This window comes from Panulirus ornatus, chromosome 23, assembly GCF_036320965.1.
Source record: "Panulirus ornatus isolate Po-2019 chromosome 23, ASM3632096v1, whole genome shotgun sequence".
NCBI classification, from domain to species: Eukaryota; Metazoa; Arthropoda; class Malacostraca; order Decapoda; family Palinuridae; genus Panulirus; species Panulirus ornatus.
Window position 1 is genome coordinate 23,137,947 of NC_092246.1, and position 23,751 is coordinate 23,161,697.

The following is a 23,751-nucleotide window of genomic DNA, read 5'->3' on the forward strand; positions in this document are numbered from 1 at the left end:
AAGATGAATGTTCATATTTCCAAGATTTTGGTTTGGTTAGTGTACCTGTAAAGCCTTATGGATGAGTTGATTGAGAGGCTGGTTGCATGCACAGAACATCGTAGTAGGGAGGAACACTGTGGTTCAGGAGTGGTAAAGTAAGTGTGAATTGGGTGCCAGCTTTGAAAAATGTGTGAGAAATACTTAGAAAATGGAAGAAATTTTATGTGGCATTTGTAGATCTGGAGAAAACATATATCAGGGTTGATAGTGATGCTTTGTGGAAGTTTCTGTGAGTAAGTGGTGTGGGAGGACAGCCATTAGAAGCAGTAGGTGGAAGGCAGCTGTCAGCCAGGGGGTATGTTACCAGTACTTCCTGCCTGGGTAGGGGGATGGTAAGTGATGGCTGCATAGTGAGCCAGCACTTTAGCGTTTGTCAAGTTGCACCCAAGTAGCTTTCATTTCTTTCTACGTTACCCACACGTTGACTGCTGGCATTCTGTCCACAAACATACAGTCTCTCATTGTCCTACAGGACACTTTACAACATTTAACTCAAAATTCATCCTTTTGCAATTTTCCGACACTTTATAAATCCTGGTTCAGCCTATTGACTGTGTGTTTTCCCCTGTATACCAGCATGCCTCACACCCTCTTTCATGTTCAGGTAGTGAACCTTCATTTTGTTTTTTCCAGTTCCTTGTGATGTCAAAGGTCTGGGAAACCATGGCAGACAAAACTTTTGAGACAGTCCTCCTCAGGGTTAGGTCACAAGTGTATGATGAAGGTAAGGGTTTTTTCAAATTTTTTTTAACCATATTACAGATGGTTCTGATAATGAAGTGATTCATATGTATGGCTCGAATATTGATATTTTTTTTTTTTTTTTTTTTTTGCTTTGTCGCTGTCTCCCGCGTTTGCGAGGTAGCGCAAGGAAACAGACGAAAGAAATGGCCCAACCCACCCACCCCCATACACATGTATATACATACGTCCACACACGCAAAATATACATACCTACACAGCTTTCCATGGTTTACCCCAGACACTTCACATGCCCCGATTCAATCCACTGACAGCACGTCAACCCCGGTATACCACATCGCTCCACTTCACTCTATTCCTTGCCCTCCTTTCACCCTCCTGCATGTTCAGGCCCCGATCACACAAAATCTTTTTCACTCCATCTTTCCACCTCCAATTTGGTCTCCCTCTTCTCCTCGTTCCCTCCACCTCCGACACATATATCCTCTTGGTCAATCTTTCCTCACTCATTCTCTCCATGTGCCCAAACCATTTCAAAACACCCTCTTCTGCTCTCTCAACCACGCTCTTTTTATTTCCACACATCTCTCTTACCCTTATGTTACTTACTCGGTCAAACCACCTCACACCACACATTGTCCTCAAACATCTCATTTCCAGCACATCCATCCTCCTGCGCACAACTCTGTCCATAGCCCACGCCTCGCAACCATACAACATTGTTGGAACCACTATTCCTTCAAACATACTCATTTTTGCTTTCCGAGATAATGTTCTCGACTTCCACACATTCTTCAAGGCTCCCAGAATTTTTGCCCCCTCCCCCACCCTATGATCCACTTCTGCTTCCATGGTTCCATCCGCTGCCAGATCCACTCCCAGATATCTAAAACACATATTATATTTTTTCTCCAAACATACCCACTGTATAGTAGAATTTATTCAACTCAGTTGTTGATAAACATGAACCAGTACATGCATCTTGGATGTCATTACCAGTTAATTATGTGAATCTGTGATATACCTTTTTGACTTTGATTACTCACCAAGTATGAACTTATTTATCCTCTATTGCTTCTTCCACTTAGTAATTTAGCATGAGCTGCAAATGAATAGTGGCATAGTCAGCACCCATCCATTATATTTTGACAAAAGTTCAAAAATCTTTTTATAATGTGCGGTACTTATCATATTGAGTGTTTGGGAATTGTGCAGAAGTGATTTTTGTCCATCCGTAGAGAGAAAAGGTAAGTAGAAGGTATAAACATATAGTAGAAGGATGGGAGGAACATGACTAAAAAACAAGAAAACGACAAGAACATTATTATGTAGACTTTTATAGGGAGATACCAGTCACAGAAGATAAGATAGTTTCAAAGTATCAAACAGCAAAGAACAGCTGTTATGATATTGATGTACTACTTTTGTAAGCTTACTTTCATTCTGAGAAGCTTAATTGTTCACTTTGCTCTCATGGCAAGCTATAAAAAGAGCCTCACGTAGGACAGTGAGACCTTTTATTCAACCAAGTGCAGAGTTGAGGCTTTCTATTTATATTATATATAATATTATATATAAGTTTGTTGAGTATTCCTGGTAAATTATATGGGAGGATATTGATTGAGAGGGTGAAGGCATGTACAGAGCATCAGATTGGGGAAGAGCAGTGTGGTTTCAGAAGTGGTAGAGGATGTGTGGATCAGGTGTTTGCTTTGAAGAATGTATGTGAGAAATACTTAGAAAAGCAAATGGATTTGTATGTAGCATTTATGGATCTGGAGAAGGCATATGATAGAGTTGATAGAGATGCTCTGTGGAAGGTATTAAGAATATAGTGGGAGGCAAGTTGTTAGAAGCAGTGAAAAGTTTTTATCGAGGATGTAAGGCATGTGTACGTGTAGGAAGAGAGGAAAGTGATTGGTTCTCAGTGAATGTAGGTTTGCGGCAGGGGTGTGTGATGTCTCCATGGTTGTTTAATTTGTTTATGGATGGGGTGGTTAGAGAGGTGAATGCAAGAGTTTTGGAAAGAGGGGCAAGTGTGAAGTCTGTTGGGGATGAGAGAGCTTGGGAAGTGAGTCAGTTGTTGTTCGCTGATGATACAGCGCTGGTGGCTGATTCATGTGAGAAACTGCAGAAGCTGGTGACTGAGTTTGGTAAAGTGTGTGAAAGAAGAAAGTTAAGAGTAAATGTGAATAAGAGCAAGGTTATTAGGTGCAGTAGGGTTGAGGGTCAAGTCAATTGGGAGGTGAGTTTGAATGGAGAAAAACTGGAGGAAGTGAAGTGTTTTAGATATCTGGGAGTGGATCTGGCAGCGGATGGAACCATGGAAGCGGAAGTGGATCATAGGGTGGGGGAGGGGGCGAAAATTCTGGGAGCCTTGAAGAATGTGTGGAAGTCGAGAACATTATCTCGGAAAGCAAAAATGGGTATGTTTGAAGGAATAGTGGTTCCAACAATGTTGTATGGTTGCGAGGCGTGGGCTATGGATAGAGTTGTGCGCAGGAGGTTGGATGTGCTGGAAATGAGATGTATGAGGACAATGTGTGGTGTGAGGTGGTTTGATCGAGTAAGTAACGTAAGGGTAAGAGAGATGTGTGGAAATAAAAAGAGCGTGGTTGAGAGAGCAGAAGAGGGTGTTTTGAAATGGTTTGGTCACATGGAGAGAATGAGTGAGGAAAGATTGACCAAGAGGATATATGTGTCGGAGGTGGAGGGAACAAGGAGAAGAGGGAGACCAAATTGGAGGTGGAAAGATGGAGTGAAAAAGATTTTGTGTGATCGGGGCCTGAACATGCAGGAGGGTGAAAGGAGGGCAAGGAATAGAGTGAAGTGGAGCGATGTGGTATACCGGGGTTGACGTGCTGTCAGCGGATTGAATCAGGGCATGTGAGGCGTCTGGGGTAAACCATGGAAAGCTGTGTAGGTATGTATATTTGCGTGTGTGGACATATGTATATACATATGTATGGGGGTGGGTTGGGCCATTTCTTCGTCTGTTTCCTTGCGCTACCTCGCAAACGCAGGGAGACAGCGGCAAAAAAAAAAAAAAAAAAAAAAATCCTTTTTTTCCACTTTCATCTCACATCAGTTTATGTCATTGATTTGTAAAGGGTTGAAGATCACAAATCTGTTGTTAGAAGAGAATGTCATTCTGGTTCAGAAGTGAAAATACTTTTCTTGTTGTTAGGAGCAGCTTCTTATTAAAATTTAAGTATAGTGATTTATTAAAAGTGCAGAGTACTTGTCCCTTGCATCCTCAGTTATCTTTATTACATTTCCAAGATTATTTGAACAAGGCTGTGGTCAGGCCTCCATTTCAATCACTGATCTTTAATTATATTATCATCTAAAAGGCCTTAGTTTCCTTTAGTCTTAGGAAAAATGTTTTGTTTTTGGTTAAAGATCTTTTTTGAGCCTTATAGGACGAGATAAGGGCACACTACTGCTCACGTGCCTCAGCTTTTACCTGAATTCCACAGGACTAGTTTCTTGCTGGTAATATAGGAGATAAGTGAGGTGGTAGCACTGACCAGTCAGTTATTTCTTTTATATTAGTTGTTAATCAAGAATAGAGTCCAGGGCTTGTTTGTAGATGGTAGGGTCTGGCTTCATAATATATTACAGTTAAGGAGTAGCTGGTAGGCAGTAGTTGGTAGGTAGCCAGTGATCAAGGAGGTATATTACCATTGCTACCTGCCTGAGTATTGTGAAGGTTAGTGATGGCTGTGTAGTGAACAAGTGCTTCAGTGGTTGTCAAGCTGCAATCCTCTGACCCAAGGAGCTATCTTTTCTTTCTGCCTCATCCACATTTGGACTACTGGCATTCTGTCCTCAAACATATCTCTCCTTGTCATATATAATACTTGACAACACTGAACTCAAACAGCTCATTCTTCATAACTCTAGATTTTCTTGCATTTAGCTTTATAATGGTAGGTGCAGTAGATAGAAGTAGTATGTAGGAACATTTAGGTAGGAGCGTTTGTTAGAAACTTTAGGTAGATATAGTAGGTGGGAACACTAGGCAAGAGCATTAGGTAGAATTAGTTATTAGGAACATTAGGTAGGATTCTCTGCAAACACTGCACTAGAGTTGCCCTCTGCCAGTGGCCTATTAAGGGTGAGATGCAAAAGGCTGAGAAGCAGCAGTGGAGTTCACTTGTTATGGAGAACCCTGAGGGAATTCCATTTGGGAATGGGTTTCAGAGATATGGGTAGATAGATAGTAAAGGAGTGGATGTGTGCAAATGAGACTGTTATGTGTTTTTATATGTTTGAACATGACACTACCTTTTGTGATAATCAATAAACCTACTAAAGAATTTTATGATATGTATGTACTTCATTTTCTTTACAAATCAGTGGCTTAACTTCTTCAGTGTTAACATGCTTTATATTATTTGGTGTTCCTTCATGGCTATTTTCCTGCTGGCTGATATGTTTAAGGAAGTGATAGTTGGAGAAAAGCTTTATGCTGTCCTGTCCTCTTGTCATCTTTATAGAATAGGGATTTGATTGTCCTCCATCGGATATCATCATAGCCATCAGGTCATCCGATAGCCTCCCTTTCCTTGTGCTCCCACTTTACATTTATCCCCCGCCTGAACTCCATTTCATTCCATCCTCTGCTGCCACAACATATTGTATGATTATTTTCCCCACTTTCACTACCTTGTATATACCTCTCTCCTTCACATGACCCACTACCATGGCTTCTTTCACTTTCAGCTGTAGCATGTCCCCTGCTGAATGTGGCACATCGATGGTGGTCAAGTGTAAATGTGACTGTTCCTATAAATCGTGCTGTAGGGGACATTCTCTACTATACATGCTTCGGTGAAAACATGATGGAGGGAGCTGAGGGTATGACTAGGACATCCAAGGGTGCAGTGGAGTGCAGAAATGAGGATTCAGTCAAGGTGTGGAACACCACCTTGACTTTACCCTGCACTTGTAAGTACCTTTTGTGTTAAAATGGGAGAGTGTTTTTTAATGTCTTTTCTCCCTCATTATCTTCTTTTCTGTAGGACATAATGTTTTTGTCATAGTGACCAACATGGATTGGGCAAAACATGCTTCAGTCATGGCCATCTTAATGAAAGTCAAGTAGGGTAAGAAAAAGAATGAAGAAATTAATCAGAGCTCTTCCATTGATTGTATGCCTGACATTTAAGTCATTGACTGCCTATGTGCCATTTATGGTATTCAGTGCCTCTGAGAGTAGTTTTCAAGTATATTGTACATTATATGATGTAGGGTATATATTGATCTGGGCACAGCAAATAGCAATGTAGTAAGTCACCATGAAATATTTTCTCATCCTTTGCCTATATTTTTCCAACTCATTTGGTCAGTCGTCATCAAAATGCCATGGACGATAGTACATCATTTTTGTGCCGCACTTCCTTAAATATGTAGAAAGCATATAAGTCTTCTTTGAAAAGTGTTTATATCTTGCTACCCTTACCACACTAATTCATGAGCTTCTGTTCTCTTCCACTGTGAAACAACCTCGTTAGGACCCAGTGGTCTATTGCTCTTTGAACTCATTGTATTCATTTGAAGCATCAGCCAGATTTGAATTACAGGTCCAGGCCTTGGTAGTAGTAACACAAGCAGACAGCTCATATAAGCAGTGGCCAAAATGATGCCAGTAGAGTAGAGGATAGGCAGCAGTATCACAGCAGAGAGAGAGAGAGAGAGAGGGGGGGGGGAATTGTTGGAATAATGATACCTGAAGAATTAATGTAATTGAAGACCTGAAACTACTCTGGGTAATAAAGAAGTGGAGGAAGAGCCACCCTAATTATTTGAGCAGTATTCCGTACTGGAACAAATAAGATCCCTTTTGACATGAAATAGCTGGTCAGAAGAAAAATAATTGTAGCACTTGTACAACACTCTTAGGTTTTGGGAAGCAGATATTACATGTTGTTCATGTAGGGTTTTCATGATATATGGGATGATATTATTATGCCTGATGTGTTACTGTTATCTTAGGGACAATGAAGAACATAAATGAAGATATTCTGAAATATACACAGAGATAGAGGTTTAGAATATTGAATTTACAAGTCCCATTTTATCATCAGTAAGTTCATGAATAGTTTTTGGTTTATAGCTGCATGGTATAGATTAAAAGAATTTTAGAATTTCAAGATTATTAGTGGCATTGATTAACTGCTGTAGGGTGTTGTGGATAGTAGTGTGGTAGAAGACATCATGTGTGGTTATAAAGAGTGTGGTTGAGAGAGCAGAAGAGTTTTTATTAAAATGATTTGGTTACATGGAGAGAATGAGCAAGGAAAGATTGACAAAGAGGATATATGTGTCAGATGTGGAGGGAACGAGAAGTGGGAGACCAAATTGGTGGTGGAAGGATGGAGTGAAAAAGATTTTGAGCGATTGGGGTCTGAACGTACAGGAGGGTGAAAGGCGTGCAAGGAATAGAGTGAATTGGAACGATTTGGTATACCAGGGTTGACGTGCTGTCAAAAGATTGAACCAGGGCACGTGAAGTGTCTGGGGTAAACCATGGAAAGTTTTGTGGGGCCTGGATATGGAAAGGGAGCTCTGGTTTTGGTGCATTACACATGACATCTAGAGACTGAATGTGAATGAATGTGGCCTTTGTTGTCTTTTTCTAGCACTACCTCGTGCGCGCATGCGGTGGGAGGGGGGGTGCCATTTCATGTATGGTGGGGTGGCAACGGGAATGGATGAAGGCATCATGTATGAATATGTACTTGTGTATATATGTATATGTCTGTGTTTTTTTTTTTTTTTTTGCTTTGTCGCTGTCTCCCGCGTTTGCGAGGTAGCGCAAGGAAACAGATGAAAGAAATGGCCCAACCCACCCCCATACACATGCCTTGATTCAATCCACTGACAGCACGTCAACCCCGGTATACCACATCGCTCCAATTCACTCTATTCTTTGCCCTCCTTTCACCCTCCTGCATGTTCAGGCCCCGATCACACAAAATCTTTTTCACTCCATCTTTCCACCTCCAATTTGGTCTCCCTCTTCTCCTCGTTCCCTCCACCTCCGACACATATATCCTCTTGGTCAATCTTTCCTCACTCATTCTCTCCATGTGACCAAACCATTTCAAAACACCTTCTTCTGCTCTCTCAACCACGCTCTTTTTATTTCCACACATCTCTCTTACCCTTACGTTACTTACTCGATCAAACCACCTCACACCACACATTGTCCTCAAACATCTCATTTCCAGCACATCCATCCTCCTGCGCACAACTCTATCCATAGTCCACGCCTCGCAACCATACAACATTGTTGGAACCACTATTCCTTCAAACATACCCATTTTTGCTTTCCGAGATAATGTTCTCGACTTCCACACATTCTTCAAGGCTCCCAGAATTTTCGCCCCCTCCCCCACCCTATGATCCACTTCCGCTTCCATGGTTCCATCCGCTGCCAGATCCACTCCCAGATATCTAAAACACTTCACTTCCTCCAGTTTTTCTCCATTCAAACTCACCTCCCAATTGAATTGACCCTCAACCCTACTGTACCTAATAACCTTGCTCTTATTCACATTTACTCTTAACTTTCTTCTTTCACACACTTTACCAAACTCAGTCACCGAGCTTCTGCAGTTTCTCACATGAATCAGCCACCAGCGCTGTATCATCAGCGAACAACAACTGACTCACTTCCCAAGCTCTCTCATCCCCAACAGATTTCATACTTGCCCCTCTTTCCAAAACTCTTGCATTCACCTCCCTAACAACCCCATCCATAAACAAATTAAACAACCATGGAGACATCACACACCCCTGCCGCAAACCTACATTCACTGAGAACCAATCACTTTCCTCTCTTCCTACACGTACACATGCCTTACATCCTCGATAAAAACTTTTCACTGCTTCTAACAACTTGCCTCCCACACCATATATTCTTAATACCTTCCACAGAGCATCTCTATCAACTCTATCATATGCCTTCTCCAGATCCATAAATGCTACATACAAATTCATTTGCTTTTCTAAGTATTTCTCACATACATTCTTCAAAGCAAACACCTGATCCACACATCCTCTACCACTTCTGAAACCACACTGCTCTTCCCCAATCTGTGTATGTATATGTATGTATACATTGAAGTGTATAGGTATGTATATGTGCGTGTGTGGGTGTTTATGTATATACATGTGTACATGTGTATGTGGGTGGGTTGGGCCATTCTTTCGTCTGTTTCCTTGCACTACCTCGCTAACGCGGGAGACAGCGACAAAGTATAATAGAAAAGATAAGAATAAGAAGACATCAAAAGTTCTGTATATATAAATGACTGGTGAATCCTTAGATATCTAATAAATTTTGAAAGAATCAAGATACAGTTTTCATTTGGAGATATACATTACTGCTGAAGCATATCACAAAGAAATAGACATGAATACTGTTCTTTATTTTGTTTGAACAGCTCAAGTGCTGTAATGCCCTAAATTATGCAATGATTGGTTGATATAGCTTCAAAAGATATAAAACAAATACTTATGTAAGTAGGAGAGATGGCCAGAGAGCGTTATTGGATTACGTGTTAATTGACAGGCGTGCGAAAGAGAGACTTTTGGATGTCAATGTGCTGAGAGGTGCAACTGGAGGGATGTCTGATCATTATCTTGTGGAGGCTAAGGTGAAGATTAGTATGGGTTTTCAGAAAAGAAGAGTGAATGTTGGGGTGAAGAAGGTGGTGAGAGTAAGTGAGCTTGGGAAGGAGACCTGTGTGAGGAAGTATCAGGAGAGACTGTGTACAGAATGGAAAAAGGTGAGAACAATGGAAGTAAGGGGAGTGGGGGAGGAATGGGATGTATTTAGGGAATCAGTGATGGATTGCGCAAAAGATGCTTGTGGCATGAGAAGAGTGGGAGGTGGGCTGTTTAGAAAGGGTAGTGAGTGGTGGGATGAAGAAGTAAGAGTATTAGTGAAAGAGAAGAGAGAGGCATTTGGACGATTTTTGCAGGGAAAAAATGCAATTGAGTGGGAGAAGTATAAAAGAAAGAGACAGGAGGTCAAGAGAAAGGTGCAAGAGGTGAAAAAAAGGGCAAATGAGAGTTGGGGTGAGAGACTATCAGTAAATTTTAGGGAGAATAAAAAGATGTTCTGGAAGGAGGTAAATAGGGTGCGTAAGACAAGGGAGCAAATGGGAACTTCAGTGAAGAGCGTAAATGGGGAGGTGATAGCAAGTAGTGGTGATGTGAGAAGGAGATGGAATGAGTATTTTGAAGGTTTGTTGAATGTGTCTGATGACAGAGTGGCAGATATAGGGTGTTTGGGTCGAGGTGGTGTGCAAAGTGAGAGGGTTAGGGAAAATGATTTGGTAAACAGAGAAGAGGTAGTAAAAGCTTTGCGGAAGATGAAAGCCGGCAAGGCAGCAGGTTTGGATGGTATTGCAGTGGAATTTATTAAAAAAGGGGATGACTGTATTGTTGACTGGTTGGTAAGGTTATTTAATGTATGTATGACTCATGGTGAGGTGCCTGAGGATTGGCGGAATGCGTGCATAGTGCCATTGTACAAAGGCAAAGGGGATAAGAGTGAGTGCTCAAATTACAGAGGTATAAGTTTGTTGAGTATTCCTGGTAAATTATATGGGAGGGTATTGATTGAGAGGGTGAAGGCAGGTACAGAGCATCAGATTGTGGAAGAGCAGTGTGGTTTCAGAAGTGGTAGAGGATGTGTGGATCAGGTGTTTGCTTTGAAGAATGTATGTGAGAAATACTTAGAAAAGCAAATGGATTTGTATGTAGCATTTATGGATCTGGAGAAGGCATATGATAGAGTTGATAGAGATGCTCTGTGGAAGGTATTAAGAATATATGGTGTGGGAGGCAAGTTGTTAGAAGCAGTGAAAAGTTTTTATCGAGGATGTAAGGCATGTGTACGTGTAGGAAGAGAGGAAAGTGATTGGTTCTCAGTGAATGTAGGTTTGCGGCAGGGGTGTGTGATGTCTCCCTGGTTGTTTAATTTGTTTATGGATGGGGTTGTTAGGGAGGTAAATGCAAGAGTCTTGGAAAGAGGGGCAAGTATGAAGTCTGTTGGGGATGAGAGAGCTTGGGAAGTGAGTCAGTTGTTGTTCGCTGATGATACAGCGCTGGTGGCGGATTCATGTGAGAAACTGCAGAAGCTGGTGACGGAGTTTGGTAAAGTGTGTGGAAGAAGAAAGTTAAGAGTAAATGTGAATAAGAGCAAGGTTATTAGGTACAGTAGGGTTGAGGGTCAAGTCAATTGGGAGGTGAGTTTGAATGGAGAAAAACTGGAGGAAGTGAAGTGTTTTAGATATCTGGGAGTGGATCTGTCAGCGGATGGAACCATGGAAGCGGAAGTGGATCATAGGGTGGGGGAGGGGGCGAAAATTTTGGGAGCCTTGAAAAATGTGTGGAAGTCGAGAACATTATCTCGGAAAGCAAAAATGGGTATGTTTGAAGGAATAGTGGTTCCAACAATGTTGTATGGTTGCGAGGCGTGGGCTATGGATAGAGTTGTGCGCAGGAGGATGGATGTGCTGGAAATGAGATGTTTGAGGACAATGTGTGGTGTGAGGTGGTTTGATCGAGTAAGTAACGTAAGGGTAAGAGAGATGTGTGGAAATAAAAAGAGCGTGGTTGAGAGAGCAGAAGAGGGTGTTTTGAAATGGTTTGGGCACATGGAGAGAATGAGTGAGGAAAGATTGACCAAGAGGATATATGTGTCGGAGGTGGAGGGAACGAGGAGAAGAGGGAGACCAAATTGGAGGTGGAAAGATGGAGTGAAAAGGATTTTGTGTGATTGGGGCCTGAACATGCAGGAGGGTGAAAGGAGGGCAAGGAATAGAGTGAATTGGAGCGATGTGGTATACAGGGGTTGACGTGCTGTCAGTGGATTGAATCAAGGCATGTGAAGCGTCCGGGGTAAACCATGGAAAGCTGTGTAGGTATGTATATTTGCGTGTGTGGACGTGTGTATGTACATGTGTATGGGGGGGGGGTTGGGCCATTTCTTTCGTCTGTTTCCTTGCGCTACCTCGCAACTGCGGGAGACAGCGACGAGGTATAAAAAAAAAAAAAAAAAAAAAAAACTTGTTGAGAATATTTCTAGGAGAGAATTTTGCTTCTATAGAGGTACATTATATAACTTACGATGGGGCTATTGGTTTTGAAGATTAGATTTACCGTCTGTTAATATGACCTCATTAAGAAAACAGACAGAGGCATTACAATGTGATTATGTTTTGGCAGTTACGTGTCCAGAGGCCTTTGTCAAATCCACCAGTAGCTCATTCTGCTATGGCTTCTCAAATGAGTCTTCTGTTTCTGGAATTGTTGGAGCCTCTCTCAGGTTGGTGCTGTGTGATTACCTATTTTTACAGTACATGGCGAGAGTTTTAAACTTTTGGGGCACTGGCTCTTGACCATTTTTTACTGCCATATATCTGTGTAAGTTTCTATATGCTGTCATATTAACCATGTCTTCATTTATTTTATTCCATTTGTCCTTTCTCATACTATAAAAGTATTTCTTCACTTCTCCTTCAACAGTTTTTGCTTCATGTTATTTCTCATGGATGTTCTGTTCCATTATGTTTCAAAGAACTGTTCACTGTCTAAATCATCAGTCTGTTTTAAAAACCTAAAGGTTATGATCAGGTCTTCCTTTACTCTTCTTTCTTCCCTCTAACTCAGCTCATAAATCTGGTACTATCTTTGTTACTCTTCTCTGGATCTTCTTTGTTGGCTCTTTGTACTTTTATAGATTCAGTAGATACAGTTACCATACTCAAGAAGCATAGCTAGTTTTGGCCGTATGTGTAATGTTTGTATGTAATTACCTATTTGTATTATATGAGGAGGGAGTTGTACACTCATGATGCCCATCTCTAGGACATTCTTGATATTGTAAAACCTTTTAAACTTATGTATGCAGTCCAGATTTAGCTCATCCTTTTCCAGCTGATTCATTCATCCATCACACTTACACTGTGAGGGTACTTCTTTACACCTTTTATTTTTTAGCAAGTTCTCTGCTTAGTTTTATGTCATATCCTCTAGTTGTCCTAATCTAACATCTTTGAAAGAACTTTTCACTGACTATATCATCAGTCTGGTTTGAAAACTTAGATGTCCTGATCAGTTCTTCCTTCACACTTTTCCCATCCATATTGGGTAAATTTAAGGTCTCTTCCCTTTCCCTGTAACTCAGCTTTCTTAATTATGGTACCATCTTTGATGCCCTTCTCTAGACCTTCCCCATTAATTCTTTGTGCTCCTTTATGAGCAGTAACCAAACTTGAAAAGCAGTTTCTATGTTTAATGTTATGAGGACGTGAACAGCTTGCCGAATTGTTCCTTATTAACATACTTGAATGCTATTCTCATATTTGCCAATTGACAGTTGGTCACCTTAAGGATTTGTGTAAGATGGGACTTATGATGAGTTAGGGATGATATCAGCTTCCAAAACTCTTCCACACACACACAGATTCATGCAGTTTATTTATTGCTAGATAATATTTGCATTGAAGCCTTCTTTCATTGTGCCCCATCCCAGTTACTTTACATTTACCAGGGTTGAATTTCATCAGCCATGTATCAGACAAGCTTTGATGCATTATTTTTTTACATCCCTCATGACTTTGGCATCATCTGGAAACATTCAGATAGGAATCCAGTTCCTATGGAAAGTCATTTACATACATCAAAAAGAACATTAGTCCTTGATCAGAACCCTGTGGCATGCAACTGGTGACCTCACACGACTTCAAGAAGGCTTCCCTGAAATGTGTCCCTTACCTCCTTCCCCTTCTGAAGATCCAGCATCTTCCTCTGCCTCCTGTTTGGTACAGTGTTAAATGCTTTCTGGCAGTCCAGATATGTACAATGCACTTTGCCTTTTCTTTTGTCTAAAGTTCAACCTCTCTCTTAGAAATCTAATATCATATGTATACATAGCTTCCTTTCCCAGAAATCATATTTTCCCTCATGTAAGTAGTTTCTGCCCTGCAGGAAGTCATCCATTTGCTTTCTCATTATCTTTATGAGTTCTTTGCATACCACACTTATCAAGGAGACTGGTCTGTAGTTCGTTGTCTCCTCCCAATCTCCTTTTGTATAAATGGTTATGACTACTTTTTTCAAGAGACATCTTTAAACAACATTTCAAATGGTTTGGTGAGTGTATTTGCTCATATCTTCAGCATCTATGAAAAAATTTCATGAAGATCTTGAGTCTTGAATGATTAAGTCCCATTAGTATTCTGTTCATGTGTGTGTGAATACTAGTTGTGTTACAGGGAGAGTGTTTAACACTGGTGATGCCTAGTCTCTTAACCTTGTAGTCTATGTATGTGCTGTTTCTTTAATTACACACACACACACACACACACACACACACACACACACACACACACACACCACAACCTAAGTCGTGTGTGTGTGTGTGTTCATGCATGCATTTTCATGTGTGTGAGTGTAGTACACTTGCTTGTGTATATATATGTGACAAAATTGTGTTAGAATTTGCAAATGAGCCAGTGAAACTGCAATATTTTGTATGCTTAGAAGCAAATATATTCTTCTGTGTAATAGGATAGGTTAAAATTTAGATATTTTGACATTTGTACTATTTATTTGAAAAAAAAATTGTTGCCCTCTGATTATTGATTTTCATGAGCTTACCTATGGATAGGTAGATGAAAATTCTCTTATTTTTCATAAGTGCAAGATTACCGTGCCAACTCTTCCTGACATAAACCCATATCTCATGTATTTTTAATGCAAATCATGACTAAATTACCATGGTACTCCTTGAAATATCTGTTTACATGTGTTTTTGAAATACCAGTAATTTCATGTTAAAGACTGGGTATCAGGTGATGATAAGAGTGGCTGCTAGCATCCTTTTTTATGATGACTTTATAAGGTAAGGTGTTGCAGGATCTATTTAAGATAGCTTATCCATATTGTAGAAATATTTTCTTACAAAAGAGCCAGATTTATCCATTACATACCACACAAAATGTTTGTTACTTCTTTTTGTAGATTTTTTTCTTTCTTTTTCAGTCATGTGAAATTGTAGCTTTTCATAAAAGCAGTAATATTTCCTGATTTTCACTGAAACATAGTTGATCTTGATGATTACAAAAGCCAATGATATTCTATGACCATTGCACATGTAGTTAGACATTTTATTCCACACAGATAATAGTGTGGAAACATGGAACACCTTGGCATGAAGCCCATGTTAAGGAAACCTTTATTTGGAGTGAAGTCTTTTATTGCATTTAAAGGAGTTGTCCATCATATTTGTGTGTTCTTTACAGCTGCCATGAACTGCACAATGCAACCCTGGCCATCCTGGGATCTAACAGTGATCTCAGCCTAATTCCTAATGGCCAGTACTACACTGCCCACACTACAAGGTACTTATTTGCTTTACTTGTCCAGCTGGATCTTTTTTGGTCATGAATTTTGTCACATAATCAGGTACCACCCACTCTGTTTGAATGTCATCACTTGGTCTGGTATGCTACCTGTTAGTAGGGAATATTGCCAGTGGCTGAATAGTTTACCCCTCACTTAGCCACGTTTATAACCTCTTTTGATTGAGTATGTCATCATATGATAGATACATTCACTGATGGGCTGGAACATCAACATTATGAGCTCAACATTTTTTTTAAGATCAGCTTTGATTATCTAGTTCTTTATTTTTCTTAAGTAGGTGCAGATTGCCTATTGCCAGGGTTCATTTGGTTATAATTGCCAGTCATAGAGCCACTACAGATTTGTGTTTGCATATATTGGTACCTGTAGTAAACTCTATTTTGTTAGTATTCGAATCATAAAAGTTGTTCTAATGGGACTCAGTTAGCCATAGAAGGGAGCCCAGATGGTTCATGATTGGCATTAACAGTAGGGTAATTGAATTGTAATTTGAAAGATAAATAGATTGATTTGTAGTTGGCAATTGCAGTTAGTCAGATGGTTCATAATAGTTCATAATAAATACTTCTGAAGTAGCCATTGTAGCTGTGAAAATTGCTCTCATTTAGCCATAGTAGGTGCTCCAAATAGTTACTGGTATTCTCTAACTTATGGTAAACAGGTTATCCAGTTGATTCCTTATTGGCCACAGTAGTTAGTTTTAGATTGATTATAATACTGAGTAGTCCTCCAGTATTCGTTTTGATTTACATGTAGCAGATTCACTAGACTATGATTGGATCAGAGGTGGTGCTTAAGTCTTAAGGATTATTCACTGACTTTTGTGAGTAGCTCTTAACCTTTAAACTGCACAGTTCATCTGAAATAGTGTCTCCCTAGTGCAAAAAGAAAAGGTTGTTCATACATTATTCATGTAATTGCCCCAAGAGTACATGTGTGAAATTATGCCTGGAAAAAAATAAAAGTTTATAATGGGTTTAGATGTAGGTAACCAAGATGTGAAAAAAGGAGAGATAGGTAGTATGTTTGAGGAAAGGAACCTGGATGTTGTGGCTCTGAGTGAAACGAAGCTCAAGGGTAAAGGGGAAGAGTGGTTTGGGAATGTCTTGGGAGTAAAGTCAGGGGTTAGTGAGAGGACAAGAGCAAGGGAAGGAGTAGCAGTACTCCTGAAACAGGAGTTGTGGGAGTATGTGATAGAATGTAAGAAAGTAAATTCTCGATTAATATGGGTAAAACTGAAAGTTGATGGAGAGAGATGGGTGATTATTGGTGCATATGCACCTGGGCATGAGAAGAAAGATCATGAGAGGCAAGTGTTTTGGGAGCAGCTGAATGAGTGTGTTAGTGGTTTTGATGCACGAGACCGGGTTATAGTGATGGGTGATTTGAATGCAAAGGTGAGTAATGTGGCAGTTGAGGGAATAATTGGTATACATGGGGTGTTCAGTGTTGTAAATGGAAATGGTGAAGAGCTTGTAGATTTATGTGCTGAAAAAGGACTGGTGATTGGGAATACCTGGTTTAAAAAGCGAGATATACATAAGTATACGTATGTAAGTAGGAGAGATGGCCAGAGAGCGTTATTGGATTACATGTTAATTGACAGGCGCGCGAAAGAGAGACTTTTGGATGTTAATGTGCTGAGAGGTGCAACTGGAGGGATGTCTGATCATTATCTTGTGGAGGGTAAGGTGAAGAGTTGTATGGGTTTTCAGAAAAGAAGAGTGAATGTTGGGGTGAAGAGGGTGGTGAGAGTAAGTGAGCTTTGGAAGGAGACTTGTGTGAGGAAGTACCAGGAGAGACTGAGTACAGAATGGAAAAAGGTGAGAACAATGGAAGTAAGGGGAGTGGGAGAGGAATGGGATGTATTTAGGGAATCAGTGATGGATTGCGCAAAAGATGCTTGTGGCATGAGAAGAGTGGGAGGTGGGTTGATTAGAAAGGGTAGTGAGTGGTGGGATGAAGAAGTAAGATTATTAGTGAAAGAGAAGAGAGAGGCATTTGGACGATTTTTGCAGGGAAAAAATGCAATTGAGTGGGAGACGTATAAAAGAAAGAGACAGGAGGTCAAGAGAAAGGTGCAAGAGGTGAAAAAAAGGGCAAATAAGAGTTGGGGTGAGAGAGTATCATTAAATTTTAGGGAGAATAAAAAGATGTTCTGGAAGGAGGTAAATAAAGTGCGTAAGACAAGGGAGCAAATGGGAACTTCAGTGAAGGGCGCAAATGGGGAGGTGATAACAAGTAGTGGTGATGTGAGAAGGAGATGGAGTGAGTATTTTGAAGGTTTGTTGAATGTGTTTGATGATAGAGTGGCAGATATAGGGTGTTTGGGTCGAGGTAGTGTGCAAAGTGAGAGGGTTAGGGAAAATGATTTGGTAAACAGAGAAGAGGTAGTAAAAGCTTTGCGGAAGATGAAAGCCGGCAAGGCAGCAGGTTTGGATGGTATTGCAGTGGAATTTATTAAAAAAGGGGGTGACTGTATTGTTGACTGGTTGGTAAGGTTATTTAATGTATGTATGACTCACGGTTTCTTTCGTCTGTTTCCTTGCGCTACCTCGCAAATGCGGGAGACAGCGACAAAGTATAATAAAATATAAAATATAATGACTCATGGTGAGGTGCCTGAGGATTGGCGGAATGCGTGCATACTGCCATTGTACAAAGGCAGAGGGGATAAGAGTGAGTGCTCAAATTACAGAGGTATAAGTTTGTTGAGTATTCCTGGTAAATTATATGGGAGGGTATTGATTGAGAGGTTGAAGGCATGTACAGAGCATCAGATTGGGGAAGAGCAGTGTGGTTTCAGAAGTAGTAGAGGATGTGTGGATCAGGTGTTTGCTTTGAAGAATGTATGTGAGAAATACTTAGGAAAGCAAATGGATTTGTATGTAGCATTTATGGATCTGGAGAAGGCATATGATAGAGTTGATAGAGATGCTCTGTGGAAGGTATTAAGAATATATGGTGTGGGAGGCAAGTTGTTAGAAGCAGTGAAAAGTTTTTATCGAGGATATAAGGCATGTGTACGTGTAGGAAGAGAGGAAAGTGATTGGTTCTCAGTGAATGTAGGTTTGTGGCAGGGGTGTGTGATGTCTCCCTGGTTGTTTAATTTGTTTATGGATGGGGTTGTTAGGGAGGTGAATGCAAGAGTTTTGGAAAGAGGGGCAAGTATGAAGTCTGTTGTGGATGAGAGAGCTTGGGAAGTGAGTCAGTTGTTGTTCGCTGATGATACAGCGCTGGTGGCTGATTCATGTGAGAAACTGCAGAAGCTGGTGACTGAGTTTGGTAAAGTGTGTGAAAGAAGAAAGTTAGGAATAAATGTGAATAAGAGCAAGGTTATTAGGTACAGTAGGGTTGAGGGTCAAGTCAATTGGGAGGTGAGTTTGAATGGAGAAAAACTGGAGGAAGTGAAGTGTTTTAGATATCTGGGAGTGGATCTGGCAGCGGATGGAACCATGGAAGCGGAAGTGGATCATAGGGTGGGGGAGGGGGTGAAAATTCTGGGAGCCTTGAAGAATGTGTGGAAGTCGAGAACATTATCTCGGAAAGCAAAAATGGGTATGTTTGAAGGAATAGTGGTTCCAACAATGTTGTATGGTTGCAAGGCGTGGGCTATGGATAGAGTTGTGCGCAGGAGGATGGATGTGCTGGAAATGAGATGTTTGAGGACAATGTGTGGTGTGAGGTGGTTTGATCGAGTAAGTAACGTAAGGGTAAGAGAGGTGTGTGGAAATAAAAAGAGCATGGTTGAGAGAGCAGAAGAGGGTGTTTTGAAATGGTTTGGGCACATGGAGAGAATGAGTGAGGAAAGATTGACCAAGAGGATATATGTGTCGGAGGTGGAGGGAACGAGGAGAAGAGGGAGACCAAATTGGAGGTGGAAAGATGGAGTGAAAAAGATTTTGTGTGATCGGGGCCTGAACATGCAGGAGGGTGAAAGGAGGGCAAGGAATAGAGTGAATTGGAGCGATGTGGTATACCGGGGTTGATGTGCTGTCAGTGGATTGAATCAGGGCATGTGAAGCGTCTGGGGTAAACCATGGAAAGCTGTGTAGGTATGTATATTTGCGTGTGTGGACGTATGTATATACATGTGTATGGGGGTGGGTTGGGCCATTTCTTTCGTCTGTTTCCTTGCGCTACCTTGCAAACACGGGAGACAGGAAAAAAAAAAAAAATGACTCATGGTGAGGTGCCTGAGGATTGGCGGAATGCGTGCATAGTGCCATTGTACAAAGGCAAAGGGGATAAGAGTGAGTGCTCAAATTACAGAGGTATAAGTTTGTTGAGTATTCCTGGTAAATTATATGGGAGGGTATTGATTGAGAGGGTGAAGGCATGTACAGAGCATCAGATTGGGGAAGAGCAGTGTGGTTTCAGAAGTGGTAGAGGATGTGTGGATCAGGTGTTTGCTTTGAAGAATGTATGTGAGAAATACTTAGAAAATCAAATGGATTTGTATGTAGCATTTATGGATGTGGAGAAGGCATATGATAGAGTTGATAGAGATGCTCTGTGGAAGGTATTAAGAATATATGGTGTGGGAGGCAAGTTGTTAGAAGCAGTGAAAAGTTTTTATCGAGGATGTAAGGCATGTGTACGTGTAGGAAGAGAGGAAAGTGATTGGTTCTCAGTGAATGTAGGATTGCGGCAGGGGTGTGTGATGTCTCCCTGGTTGTTTAATTTGTTTATGGATGGGGTTGTTAGGGAGGTGAATGCAAGAGTTTTGGAAAGAGGGGCAAGTATGAAGTCTGTTGTGGATGAGAGAGCTTGGGAAGTGAGTCAGTTGTTGTTCGCTGATGATACAGCGCTGGTGGCTGATTCATGTGAGAAACTGCAGAAGCTGGTGACTGAGTTTGGTAAAGTGTGTGAAAGAAGAAAGTTAAGAGTAAATGTGAATAAGAGCAAGGTTATTAGGTACAGTAGGGTTGAGGGTCAAGTCAATTGGGAGGTAAGTTTGAATGGAGAAAAACTGGAGGAAGTGAAGTGTTTTAGATATCTGGGAGTGGATCTGGCAGCGGATGGAACCATGGAAGCGGAAGTGGATCATAGGGTGGGGGAGGGGGCGAAAATCCTGGGAGCCTTGAAGAATGTGTGGAAGTTGAGAACATTATCTTGGAAAGCAAAAATGGGTATGTTTGAAGGAATAGTGGTTCCAACAATGTTGTATGGTTGCAAGGCGTGGACTATGGATAGAGTTGTGCGCAGGAGGATGGATGTGCTGGAAATGAGATGTTTGAGGACAATGTGTGGTGTGATGTGGTTTGATCGAGTAAGTAACGTAAGGGTAAGAGAGATGTGTGGAAATAAAAAGAGCGTGGTTGAGAGAGCAGAAGAGGGTGTTTTGAAATGGTTTGGGCACATGGAGAGAATGAGTGAGGAAAGATTGACCAAGAGGATATAAGTGTCGGAGGTGGAGGGAACTAGAAGTGGGAGACCAAATTGGAGGTGGAAAGATGGAGTGAAAAAGATTTTGTGTGATCGGGGCCTGAACATGCAGGAGGGTGAAAGGAGGGCAAGGAATAGAGTGAATTGGATCGATGTGGTATACCGGGGTTGACGTGCTGTCAGTGGATTGAATCAGGGCGTGTGAAGCGTCTGGGGTAAACCATGGAAAGCTGTGTAGGTATGTATATTTGCATGTGTGGACGTATGTATATACATGTGTATGGGGGTGGGTTGGGCCATTTCTTTCGTCTGTTTCCTTGCGCTACCTCGCAAATGCGGGAGACAGCGACAAAGCAAAAAAAAAAAAAAAAAAAGATGTAGGTAAAATGAAATCACACTTGGGAAAACCCCAATATTAATAAATATTTACGTGAATATGGAGCAATTGTGCCACCATCCAGCTATTCCTCCTTCACTTAACACTCCCACACTTATATAAGAGGAAAGTATGGGTTGGACATTGAGGTATACAAAGTGAGAGATTCATGGTAAGTGGTTTGGTGAAAAGAGAAGAGGTGGTGAATGCCTCATAGTGAGGTACTTGAGGATAGGCTGAATGCTTGTATAGGTCATTGCCATTCTCTAGAATTATGGGGAACAAAAGTGAATGTTGAAAATACAGACATACATTTGTTGATTATACATGGCGTATTGTTTGGGATAGTGCTAATCGAGAGTGTGGTGGCATGTACAGAGCATCAGATTGGCAAGGAACAGTGTATCTTCAGGGGTGGTAGAGGATGTGTGGATCAGGTATTTACTTTGAAGAATATTTGTGTTAATACATAGAGAAAATGAAGGATTTGCTTCTAGCAACACTGAAGTTTTTATTTAGAGAGTATTACATGTGCGCAAGTAGAAAGAGAGAAGGTGGGTGGTTCCAGGTGAAGATGGTCTGCAGCAGGTGTATGTGACGTCACCTTGGCTGTTAAACTGGTTAATGGATGGGGTGGTAAAGGGGATGAATGCAAGGGTCTTCAAGAGAGAGGGGTAGGTCTGTCATTTGTTAGGGGTGGGGAGGGAAGCATAGGATGTGTCAGTTGCTGTTTGCTGATGACTCGGCTCTGGTGGAAGATTTGAGTGAGAAACTGCCGAAGCTGGTTTCTGAGTTTGATAGGTTGTGAGGAGGAAGAAGGATAAAAAAAAAAAGTAAGGCTGTAAGTTGGAGAAAGACAGGTTGTTTGAGTGTGGCTTTGAATCGAGAGAACTTGGATGAAGTAAAAATTTTATTCCCCTGGGAGTGGATAAGGTGGAGAGAGACAGGTTGGTTGAGTATGGCTTTGAATGGAGAGAACTTGGATGACGTAAACTTTTTTATTCCCCTGAGAGTGGATATGGCAGTGGATGGAGTCAAGGGAGCTGAAGAGAGTATGTGGAAAAAGGGGTCTCAGTCATTAAGGGCACGGATGTGTATGTTTGATAATATTAGTAGTTTCGATGGTGTGGTATGAATGTAAGGAATGGGCCCTAGGTAAACTAGTACTCAGGGGAATGTGTTAGAATTGAAGTGTTATGAGGACAGTATTTGGTTTGAGGAGGATTGCTTGAAATGAAAAGTTTGGGAAAGAGAGAAATGTAATAGTAGAAAGAGTATGTATGAGAGTTGAAGAGGGTGTGCTGAAATGGTTTGGACCACTGAAGGGGATTAGTCAGGAGAGGTTAAGAAGAGGGTATTCATGTCAAAAATGGAGGGAACAATGAGAAGGGGAAACCAAGGAGGAAATGTAAGGATGGTGTGAAAAATGTTTTGAATGAAAGGGGCCTAAACATGCAAGAGAGCAAGAACAAATGGAGTGATGAGGAATCCTGGGGTTGATGCATTTGTCAGTGAGTTGAACCAAGGCATATGGAGCAGTCAGAGGAAACCACAGAACGATCTGTGAGGCTTGGCTTTGGATAGGGACTGTAGTTTTGCTGCACTGCTAATGATTGCTAGAGAGTGGATTCAAGGAAATGAGGCTGTTTTTTGTCTGTTCCTGGAGCCTACCTTACTACATAGGAAATGGTGAAGAAGTATGAAAAACAAAAATGTAGTTTTTATATATTATATGTGTCATTTACCTATATACATAACACTTACATAGACAGAACATTACGTACATGAATAAATGTAAAAACAATCATATTTCCATCAAAAATAGAAGCATACATACAGAAGAAATTGTTCTGTTACTCTAAGAATAACTACAGTTGTAGGAATGTAAATCTGGTTTCTTGTCATAATTAAATAGTTACACTGTTTTTGATGGTTTATGGATGACTGTGATACATGATATTTTTTACAGCTGTGTTGTTAGGCTGGTAGTGACATTTGTAGGCAAGAAACAGAATGATACATCACCTGGCAAGGGTAGGAGCCAGTGACCCTTAAAATGTAGCTACCAGAAAATCCATGTGCCCAAAACAAGAGATGAAAAAAAATCTCGGATCTTGTGAGAGTAGATGTATGCTTACAGCTTTAAGGAAAGTTAAAAACATGAATCCCTTATCAACGTATGTTTTGCCATGGTAGAGTGTTGAAGTTTATAGTAATGCCACACTTGGCTTACAGAAAACTTTTAAAAACATTAATATTCTTTTGAAATTAAGGTTTTTCATACAAAAGCATCAGAGATGAAATGATTATCCTTTATCTACCTTTGTTTTGCTATGGAGGAATATTGAGACTTATGACTGTGAATCTTGGTGCACAATTTAAAACAGTGGTATGGAAATCTTGACTCAGGTGTTGTATGTCACAGTTAATTGCATACCAACAAATGATTTATGTCATAGTTAAAAAGTAAAGTCTCATATAATGTACAGATCGGTCCATGGTGATTTTTCAAATGATGGATAGAGCTGTGTTAGGGTTAATTGACCATGGGAGTGATAAGCTTTCTGGATGATGATGATGATGATAGGGCTCAACAGAAAATTACAGTCCAATTTGGTTATCAGTTGGCCTCAGTCTACAAGTTTATCACTTGTGTCTGACCTCATTTTCTCTCTTACAGAAACCAAGACTTGGCCTTATTTCCAACCCTACCACCTGACCTTATGTGTGATCAGTACTGTCAGGTGAGTACCCCCTTTCTTAAGTAACCCCCCATTCTTAAGATGTTC

At 40.8% G+C, this 23,751-nt stretch overlaps 1 protein-coding gene across 1 annotated transcript; it reads left to right on the forward strand.

Annotated features, from left to right (window-relative positions):
- Window positions 1-680: 680 nt before the first annotated feature.
- LOC139756688 (uncharacterized) lies at window positions 681-23,751 on the forward strand. Its single transcript, XM_071676343.1, has 5 exons — window positions 681-766; window positions 5,473-5,697; window positions 11,995-12,094; window positions 15,075-15,173; window positions 23,643-23,751. The coding sequence occupies exons 1-5, from the start codon at window positions 685-687 to the stop codon at window positions 23,728-23,730; spliced, it is 594 nt and encodes a 197-aa protein (XP_071532444.1). The 5' UTR covers window positions 681-684; the 3' UTR covers window positions 23,731-23,751.

Excerpts from the sequence above, each read along its gene's own strand:
- LOC139756688 (XM_071676343.1), top strand. The coding sequence starts at position 685 with ATGTCAAAGGTCTGGGAAACCATGGCAGACAAAACTTTTGAGACAGTC. Across the intron at positions 5,698-11,994 it reads CTTGACTTTACCCTGCACTT|TTACGTGTCCAGAGGCCTTT; the intron begins GTAAGTACCTTT and ends ATGTTTTGGCAG. Across the intron at positions 15,174-23,642 it reads TACACTGCCCACACTACAAG|AAACCAAGACTTGGCCTTAT; the intron begins GTACTTATTTGC and ends TCTCTCTTACAG.